We start from the raw sequence: 10,180 nt of genomic DNA on the forward strand, positions 1-10,180 counted from the left end.
TTGCTCCAGCCATCTTCATCCCATGAACTTAACTTAACTCACTCTCTTGTGTTAATAGATTTTGTGATTATGTCCCATGCATTCATCAGTACATACCTGGATTTCACCTCCGTGTTTTGCAGCAGACGTTGAGTTGCTTGGGCCTCCACAAGGTCATTCTTTATGAATGTTCCAATGGGACTGCCTTAGGTAACATACATACTGTCAGATTTACACCTGGTGGCAGTAAACTCAGTGTGCCTCCTTCAATTCTGTGTGCTCAACATGAAGACATGGTGACTAACAAGTGGGAGGAGAGGGAGGATGCTCGCCATCCGAAGAACAGAAATCCAACTGACCCAAACAGTTTTTATTGAACAGCATCAGTGATGGAGCAAGTCTGGAACATGGGGAATGGGATTGCCACCTTGCTGTTTCTGCAGGGCATCTGTGCCTGAGAAAGCTGCTTGCCAATGGAGCAACAGGTTCAGCTTTCCCATTCACTGTCTTCTTGTGCTGGGTCCCAGTGTACCTGGCACACTGCTGCCTGTCTCTAGAAAGTCACTGAGCCCTAAGAAGATAAACACCACCCCCACCCAAGGGAGCAGTTGCTTTCCCACTGGTGGTTGCTGCTGCTGAAAGCTTCACACGCAGTCTGCATGAAACTGTGGATGTGGAACTTCCTCCCATCTGTGCGGGTTGGTTGTCCACCTAGTTTGTGGGAAAACAAAATCCTTCGGGGTTAGTAATGACCAGCAGGTAGAAACTGCAACAAATCGTATTCTGACATCTGGTTCATAGCTGTCAAGTTCTCCCCCTTTTTAAGGGAAATTCCCTTATGCTGAATAGGCTTCCTCGTGAGACAAGGGAAAACTTGACAGCTATGGTTTGGTTAAATGCCCATGATCACACACAGGTGCCTTCCCACTTGACCTAGATCCACTTCTTGCTCCTGTCGATAGCCTCCTGGTGTCAACATTGAAGCGCTACCTGTTGAGAAGGCTGATTCAACTTAGAGAGTTTGCCTGTGGTTGCTGTTCTGCTCGGTATGCCTGCCTCTGGTCCAGCAAGAAAGAATGGGTCGTGGATAGCAGTGGCGGTGGAGTGGAATACTAGCAAAAGTTGTGGACATTCCATTGCTTTCACCAGTGCTTGATGGGAGCTCACCTAAATTTTGGCAGTCTGCAGCCTATAGAGGTCCCTTCTTACATTGCATATATTTCTGTGTGAAGGCTCCTGCTGCAGCCTGTTGTGTAAAAAAGGCTTGTTAACCTAGCACACCCTTTCCCCTGCTCTCAAGGCAGTAGGAGGCAATTCTCTCTGACTGTGAATAATCTGCTTGCTCATCACTGTGCATGGGGAGAGTTCGAATGAATGATGGAGCTGCAGAAGTCTTCTGAAAAAGCAAGTGGTGTTCATTTGCCCTTCCTATCTTTTTTCCCCTCCCTGGCTCTGGCGTACTCGTTATTTGCATCCAGAGAATGCATGCCATACACCACTGGTGTGTGTTTTGTGCATGCGGCTTTAACATGTTTCAAGTGACACTGTGTGGCACAATTAGACACGCCTGCAGAAAGATCCAAGGGCATTCTCCACCTGCAGCATTCCTAATGTGTACAGAGCTCCAGTTGTGTGTGCATGGAGGATAAGATGGTTGGACCTGATACCTTTCAGGTTTTCGTTTCGGCAGTTTCAAGTGATGACTTAGCAAACTAGTTTTCAAGTTTTTGCAGCTACGCACATACTTTAGCAGCAGTTTCATCAGCAGTTAGTCATAGTTCTTTAGCTGTGTGCAGTATTCTCGGCCATCTGGTTCCATCCATCTGGCATATGCTGCTGAGCAGTCTCCATTCCTTTCAGTCAGGCATGCAGCAGAATTCCATACCAGCAATCCTTGAATGATTGCTCTCTTGCTTACTACCAGCTTAAAATAAATAAATAAAGTTCCACATAATTATTTTAATGAGCAGCATTTCTGCCTCTTAAATTTTTAAGATTAAAATACAGTGGAAAAATATTTTTTGAAGCCCAGTATGCCTTAATTGTATATATTTCAGTGGCAAACTGACACTTAAAACTGCATGCAAAGCAGCAATTCAAGGTTTCAAGGGACAGTGTCATGTTTCAAATAATTGCATGCTTTCTTTCATTGCTATTTTTTTTTGTTCTTTGTGCTGCAGTTTGTGCTTTTGCTTTCCATCAAGGCTCAATAGCTTAGGGTAAGCTGATGAGTGATGTGTGCTTTTTTTTTTAATCCCCGTTTTCTAGCTCCCAATAACATTATTTTTGACATATCACTAATACTTTCTGTGCTCTCTGTGGGCCTTGAGTACTGACCAGGTTCACAACAACATCCCTTGCACCTAAGTCTAGCCTTTGTGCAAGATCTGAACCTGTGCAAGAGTGGTATGATAACTAGCTCTATTGTATTATTGTATGGGACACTTGTGTGAGATACTCCTTTATCAAACATGTTGCCCGAGGAAAGATTTGCACAATTAGTCTGCTTCCGCGTGTCCCATTTGCACAGGGTGGGGTACCTGTGTGCCCTCCAGATGGGACAGAAATGACCTAGCTTCAGTTGTCTGCGCTAAGTTGTATAACTGCAATGCATTGTCCAAGGGGCTGCCTTCGAAAACAGCTTGGAAACTGCAGCTGATTGCTGACTGGGGCAAGACAGTCTCCTGCCTCAACTGCACTGGCTGCTAATTAGTTTCCAGGCTCAATCCAAAGTCCTGGTTTTGACCTGTGACGCCTTCCGCAGGCCAGGACTCCCAATAGCTCAAGGACCACCTCTCTGCACATGAACTAACCAACCCAGACACTCTGTTGTGTACTCTACCCAAGGGAATTGCTGAAAGTGGCAACATGGGAGCATGCCTTTTGAGTGGTGGCCCCTTGCTTGTGGAACGCTCTCCCCAGGGAAGCACACCTGTCACCATCCATATCTTCTGTCCCTAGGCACAAGGCAAAACATTCTTTACCCAGGCTTTGGGTTTTTAATGGGGAGGGTGCATGTCATTTTAAGTGGGGCGGGTAGGTCATGTTCTTTTAAATATATTTTTGGATGAGTGTTTTCATTATTGTTCATTAATACCTTGTTTTAATGTCTTTGTTATTTCTATTGTTATTGTGTAAGTCGCTTCGAGCCACTGGGGTGCAAAAAATGTGAGTATTAAATAAAAAAGAGCAGTGGTTAGTAGGCTGCCACTCCCATCATACTGACCCACAGCCATGCTGGCTGAGACTGATGAGAAATGGAAGTCCCAACATCTGAAGGATAACAAGTTGCCCTTTAAATGTAGTTGGCACAGCCTAGGAGAAAGCTAACATGTTCTCTGGAGTATACACTGCAATGTATGAGAGCACCTTAAGGCATCTGCTACGGGGGCAGCTGTACCATTACTCAGGATGTAGGTAAAGGTAAAGGGACCCCTGACCATTAGGTCCAGTCGTGACCGACTCGGGTTGCGGCGCTCATCTCGCATTATTGGCCGAGGGAGCCGGCGTACAGCTTCCAGGTCATGTAGCCAGCATGACAAAGCCACTTCTGGTGAACCAGAGCAGCACACGGAAACGCCGTTTATCTTCTTGCTGTAGTGGTACCTATTTATCTACTTGCACTTTGACACACTTTCGAACTGCTAGGTTGGCAGGAGCTCGGACCGGGCAACGGGAGCTCACTCCGTCGCGGGGATTCGAACCGTCGACCTTCTGATAGGCAAGCCCTAGGCTCAGTGGTTTAACCCACAGCGCCACCCACGTCCCTGCTAGGTTGTAGGTAGTCTGCAGCAGATACTGGATTATAGAATGCCATTAAGAGAGTTTCTACCTCATACACGAAAATGCATTGGGTTGTATCTGGTCTTGTATTGAATACAAAGAGCATCTGCTGCTTTTATAAATGTGATGGTTTAGCCTTTAAAGTCCTCGGTGAATGTTCATATCCAGAAAATTGTAAATTTGATTTCCTGCTCACTGACCTTCACAATATGCCCTGACCTCTCTTTGTTTACAAACCTAGTGTTGTTGATCTTTTTGCCTTGTTCCAGAATATTTCCATTTACTTTCAAAGGCTTCTGCAAAGTGTTCGCCTTTCTTTTGCTTCTTATGTGTAGATACTTAGGCCAGGCATCCCCAAACTGCAACCCTCCAGATGTTGTGGCCTACAACTCGCATGATACCTAGCTAACAGGACCAGTAGTCAGGGATGATGGGAATTGTAGTCCAAAACATCTAGAGGGCCAAAGTTTGGGGATGCCTGACTTAGGCAGTGCCCTCTTCAGAATGTATCTCTAGTGCATAATACAAGCAGCTCAATGGGTCTTTCCTAACAACCTGTAAAAATGAAATCATTATATATATAGCTATTGGGATGGTTTTCAACTTGTCTGATCTCTATGAAAAAGTTATGTGATGTAGCTTACTGAGTTTGGTGCATGCCGTTCCCTAGATTCCACTCAATTTTGAAAACATCCTTCCTGATTCAGCTAGCTAATCTTTTTAAGACATTAATCAAGTGCCATTTCTCTTTCAAATATCCATCCTAGGAGACTTTCAGAGAACATTTGCCATTTGATTTGTTGCGTATCAAACTTGCAGACCTTAAATAATGAGAATTGGCCCTTCATAGATATTTAGGTCCTTATCAGAAATGTGCCTTTATTGCATACAGCATACGTTTCTCCAGCAATCCAGTGATGCCACATTTTTTTTCCAGATACACTGTGTAAAGATTTGTCATCTGGGAAAATAAATTTCCTTAAAATAATCCATTTGCTCTGATTGTATACAGTTGAAGAGTGTCAAGAAGTACCATTTAGCTACTTCCCGGGATTCAGGTAGTGACAACTACCGGTACTTCCCCCAATGTCCACACAAATTCTTACATTTTGTTTGTGAATTGTTCATCTTTTTTGCAGGAGTGGCCATCCAGTTCATGATAATGAACAGCTAGGACCTTTCCAGCCAAGTTTTGTACAACCTGCACTATGTGTGCAATGTCCTAGAGACACGGTCCTAGATCAGCATGATCCTGGCATTTGTAGTTATCGGCTTTCCAAGAACTGCTTTGCCAAAACCAATTCCTTCTGCTCTCTCTTACAAAAGTAAAAACACTGATTTGCCATAGGTTTGAAAATTTTATTTCAGTGAACACAGTCCAGTTTCAAACAATTTATTAAAAGATAGCAGTTCAAACATTTTTAATACAAGGGGTGCAAGCAGGATTGCTCTTGAAAATCCCAAGCATAAATAAATCTTTCATCAGTATCATAAAATAAGTTAATATTTCTTAGAATAAAAACTTAAGAAATCAAGCATGTTGAAACAAAAGATTTAAGAATAATTAACCCTTTTAGCTCTTACAAGTGAAAGGTATTTAAAAACGGAAACTAAAAGTTGTTCTTCTACAACTCCAACAAAGCACATTTGGTGTGTTCTGAAAGGAAATCGGCACACTGTTTTCGCAACCTTCTTGCAGAACTCAGACTTCCTCCACAAGGACTTCTTAATTGCTCCCCCAACATAGCTCTGCTTCGGGTCCATCATCTTCCAACAGCAAAGTCAAATGTCTCTCTGTTTCTCACAACATGTAGTTCAACCTCAACTTGACATCAGTTACTGTAATCCTTGTGTCAGGCTGGGAAATTGCCTCCTGAGCAAGCTACTAAAGTATTTTGAAACTTCAGTGCAATTTTTCTGTTCAATTCAGCTTCATCCATATGCTGTCATCGTTCAGGAAGGTTAATCACTGGAACCCACTGGTCCATGTAGCGGCTTTCCCGGCAAAAGCAAATCAGCTGACTTAAGGCTGGATCCTTCCATTGAGAGGCATGTGGATTCTGAAAGGGGGAGAAAAAGGATCATTGTCAGCATGAAATAAAATTAAATGATACTTCTAACAGTAAAAGAGACTGAATATAAATGATTGTGTAAATTTTGAGTTTCTAGCACATTCAACAGGGTATTTTGGAATTATTTTCTTTAAAACCAGTAAAAGAAACATCATTTTTCAAAAACAAACCAATGTTCATGTGCTATGTGCTAAGTCCACAATTCCCATTCAATTGGGTGAATTGAGTAACAGTGACGGAGTCTTTTCATCACAGCTCAACTGAGTTATCTAATAATGACCTCTGAGCCAATTAGTAATAAGGAAAGACAAATATAGACAGGGAGTTACTGTAGAGAAGTGACTCATTGGGTTGTTTTCTCCCGCTGACAGCAGGATGAAACGTGTTTGAACATGTCTTTGCCTCGAAAATCCCTATGAGCAAAGTTGGAAGCGTGGTATGATTTGTGCAGGGGAAAGGGTTAGTAAAGGAGGTCATGCTGATCTTTCCTTCAAACCACAGAGGCAGAGGTGCACCAATGCAAGGTCACTCAAGAAACCACTACAGTTTTTGTTTTAAGCCAGTGAGATTGGAGTATTTAGACAGATTTTTACAATTTGCAATTCAGCTTCTTTCAAAGAAATGCTGCACAGTCCAGAAGGAGACTCTGAAGCAACAGTAAGGTCATGCTGGCTGGCTTCTATGCCCATGCCCAACATGTTAATGAAACACAGCACTTACTGTCACAAGCACACAGTGCAGGTCTGCAGGCTGCTCGCTCCCTCCACTCGCCCCCAAGAGCAGCAGCTCCGCTAGCCGGCTTGGGTTGCTCACTCGGAGTATGTTAATGTCATTCTCACAACAGAAAGCTTGGATCAGGGTGAAGTGAATTTGTAGAGCAACATCCTGGTTGTCTTCCTCATCGGCTGCCAGCAGACAAAGCACAACATTATCTGGATCCCTGGAGGGATAAAACAATGTCAGCTAAGTTAGTCACAGCCCCAACAAACAATGATGCATTTTTCAACGACATAAGGGAGACAAAACAGGAACCAAAGTCACAGGGCATATGAACACATGGTGACGCGACTGTCTATATACTATACACCGGGGGGGGCAGTCCTATGATGTTGTTTTCTATGGACTGTACTCAGCTAAATTTCACTCACCACTGAAATCAACGAACATGATTATTATATCTATTTCGAGTCAAAATTCACTATCACCCGATGTGGTTGACCTTTCACACCCTGGATTTTAAGAGCTGAATTTTCAAGCGCTAGGTAACTACAACTAAGGCCTGTGGAGCAAGGGGGAGGATTTTTGTTGCACTTTCTCCTCCCCAAACACACACAAAAAGGGGGAGGGGGACCCGATTACATTTCAGCACCAAACTAAAGGGGACAGGCACATTTTCAAAACCACTGTTCAGCAGTTCCCATTGTGTCAACTGTCACTGGGTGCTTGGAACTCTGGCATTGTGGGTAAAAGGGGGAGAGGGTTTTTTTCTGAAATCTGCCCCACAGAAGAAACCCTGTGCCTAAGTGGGGGCAGTTATGCATGATGGGTGATCAAGCATTCAGTGTACGCACAGCTGCCCAGAGGTTTTCCTATCCACACAGTGCAAGTTTGCCTCTTAAGTGACCTAGCGTTTCCTCAGAAAAGTCCTCAGGGACAGCAACCCGAAGAGAGGTGGGAGGACCTGCGTCTTGTTACTCATCAATACAAATACAAAAGGGCACCAGAAAGCCAGTTTCTCACTTACACGTTAAGCAGCTTGGCAGCCTCATACACGCCAATGGTGATGCTTCTCTGAGTCAGGGCTTTGCTCAGGACTTCCTCCAGGGCATCCCCTACCTTCTCCATGCTGATGGCATCCGAATAAAAAAATAAAGGGGGGGGGGAGCAGCGAGAGGCTCTAATTAGCGTTTTTATTTAAATAAAACACCAAACAAATCCAAAAGAGGGGGGGGGAATGGATCACCTCGGGGCCCCCAGCCCACATTCCCTCCTGGCGCCCTCATGCCCTGCAAAACTGAGGGGAAGCTGAGCTGGAAACACCCCTGAATGGGATCTGTTCAGAAATAAGCGGGAGCCAAGTACTCCCACAGGAAAATCGCTTCCAAGCGCAGGTTATTTAAAGTTTAGTGTGCGCTTGCTCATCCTGTCAGGAAAAAGAAAAGGGGGAAAACCTACAACCCGCCACGCCTCTGAGAGAGAGCTCTGACACACGCACTCTCTGCAATCGACTCCCGGTTTTCTTCCTTCCGCGCGGATCTACTTTCTTCCGCAGATCCCCTCCAGGCAATTATTATTATTTTTTTGCACCAGAGCTTTTTTTTCTCCCTCCCCGCCACCGGTCCCAGCTGTGAGGCGACTGGCGGTGGCGAGCTGGGCGACCCTGTGCTGCCTGGATCCGGAGAGCTTATCGAAATCTGCAGCAGGCAAACTCCTGTCCCTCCAAACTCCACACCGCCCGCCGGCACGCAACGCAACGCCGAGCTGCAGCTGCTACCATCGCGTACCTTCCGAAAGTCTGGTGCTCCCCAGCGAGCTCTTCCAGAGTCATATTGCAGCTGCAGATCCCTGCAAAGAAACCAATCCAACGGGGGGAACGGGAGAGGCAGCCTTCAACCCTCCTCCTCGCCCTGTTCCCTCTTCCTTGCTTCTCTGCTCCTCCGGCTGCCCTCAGGGGAATCCGCGGTAAGTGTCACTCCAGTAAGTCAAATCCTCAGGGCGGCGGCGGCGGTGCAGCTTCGCCCCTGTGCCTTCCTCGCCCACCCGGGCACTTCTTGCAGCCCCGCTGCTCAGACCGATCCCTTCGCGCTCCTACCTCTCCCCACACGGCGTTGCCACTGAGGGACAAAGGGCTCCCCGGGCCGGAGTTATCCTGCCAACCCCCAGCCAACCGTCTCCCGGCTCGTTTGCATACGGCCACCCTATTGGGGCATGCAAATGAGTCCGGCGTTCGACTCACCCTTGAAAGAAAAAAAAAAGAGAGAGAGAGAGATCTCCAGGCTGGGAAAGCTGGGTCAGTAACTTTCCCTGCCCTCGCCCGGCGCTGATTGGCAGAGGAAGAAGTTTTGGGGGGCGGAGTTTGCTGCGGGTGCCTCGTGCTCTCCCGCCTCAGCTGTTTTTTCTTTGCTGGTTGCACTCCCCCCCCCCATCTCCACCCGCGCTGCCTCTCTCTCTCTTTGTTTTGAGAAAGGGGAGGGGGGATTGCGCGCGAGCTTCTGTTTGTGGGCTTAATGCTCTGCAGATCACCCCTGACAATAAATAGTTGTTAGTAAGCAAAGTTGCAAAAGCCAGGAGGTAGCGGGCTCGCAGCGGCTATTTTAACTCGATCGGTGCCTGTAGATATGGGAATCGCCACCCCGGGATGAGTCCTGTTTCCCCGCTTGCTGCTGCTGCTGCTGCTTTCCAGCTGCTAAGGACACTGTGGGTTGTTAGGATGGCACGCACGGCATAATTTTATGGGCGTTATTAATTAGACAGGTTGCGGGGATTTGAGTTTCGGGCTCTTGTTTCTTAAGCGGGCTGTGTGGCCTTTGGGTCAAAAAGGTGCAGCTTGATTTAAATGGGGAGGAACTGGCCGCTTGCTCAAGATCTGGGATGGGGAACTCGCCCTCAGGCGGTGTTGGGCTCCTGCTCCCGCCTCCCCCAGCTCCGGGGTGATGGGAGCTGAGCAAACGCCCAGAGAGAGGTTACCCAGACACCCACTTACACCCCAGCCCGCCCACCTACTGTAGAGGTGAATGTCAGGGAAGCAAACCACTTTAGCCGATAGAGAATTGTGCTTATGCTGCAGTTTTCCAAGTACAGTATGTGTGAGGCAAGTGACATTGAGGTAACCAAGCTTTGGAAGAGGCAGGGCGGCCTCCTCTTGCCTCAGCTTTGTCTCGGGTCAGCTGAGGCCTTTGCACTATCACTAGATGACAGCTGCCTCAAAGTGAGGTATTGCATGTGTGAAGAGTGAGACGGCAAAGATAAAGCACTGCACACACACCTTCCACAGACTAAAGGGCATTGGTAGCTGTAGGTCTGCTCTGAGGGATTCTCCACACTTAACTTTTGCACTGCTGTTTCCAGGAAGATGTCTGCACTCCCTCCCCCAAGCTTTCTTGCTCCAATGGATCACACCTGACAAGGGTGGCAACTTGAATAAAATATTGGGGAGCAGGGGAGTTCAACCCCATCCTGCATAATCACAAGATGTGGCACATACACACCAGGTGAATGGCAATGCACATCAACTTGGGGGGCATCCCCCCAAATATTCTATTTGGGGACTGGGCAAGGGACCTCAGCCCCTAGGAGTTGGCTCCCATGGTGCCTGAAAAGAGCAGAGAAAAGGTAAGTGTGGATAA

At 46.6% G+C, this 10,180-nt stretch overlaps 1 protein-coding gene across 1 annotated transcript; it reads right to left on the reverse strand.

Moving 5' to 3' along the window:
- Positions 1-3,608: 3,608 nt before the first annotated feature.
- Positions 3,609-8,813, reverse strand: GADD45A (growth arrest and DNA damage inducible alpha). Its single transcript, XM_035121632.2, has 4 exons — positions 8,339-8,813; positions 7,579-7,680; positions 6,555-6,774; positions 3,609-5,822 (listed from the first exon to the last, which is right to left on the reverse strand). Exons 1-4 carry the CDS (start codon positions 8,380-8,382, stop codon positions 5,709-5,711), a joined length of 480 nt encoding a protein of 159 aa, XP_034977523.1. The 5' UTR covers positions 8,383-8,813; the 3' UTR covers positions 3,609-5,708.
- Between the last annotated feature and the right edge of the window lie 1,367 nt (positions 8,814-10,180).

This window comes from Zootoca vivipara, chromosome 7, assembly GCF_963506605.1.
Source record: "Zootoca vivipara chromosome 7, rZooViv1.1, whole genome shotgun sequence".
In the NCBI taxonomy this organism is placed as follows: Eukaryota; Metazoa; Chordata; class Lepidosauria; order Squamata; family Lacertidae; genus Zootoca; species Zootoca vivipara.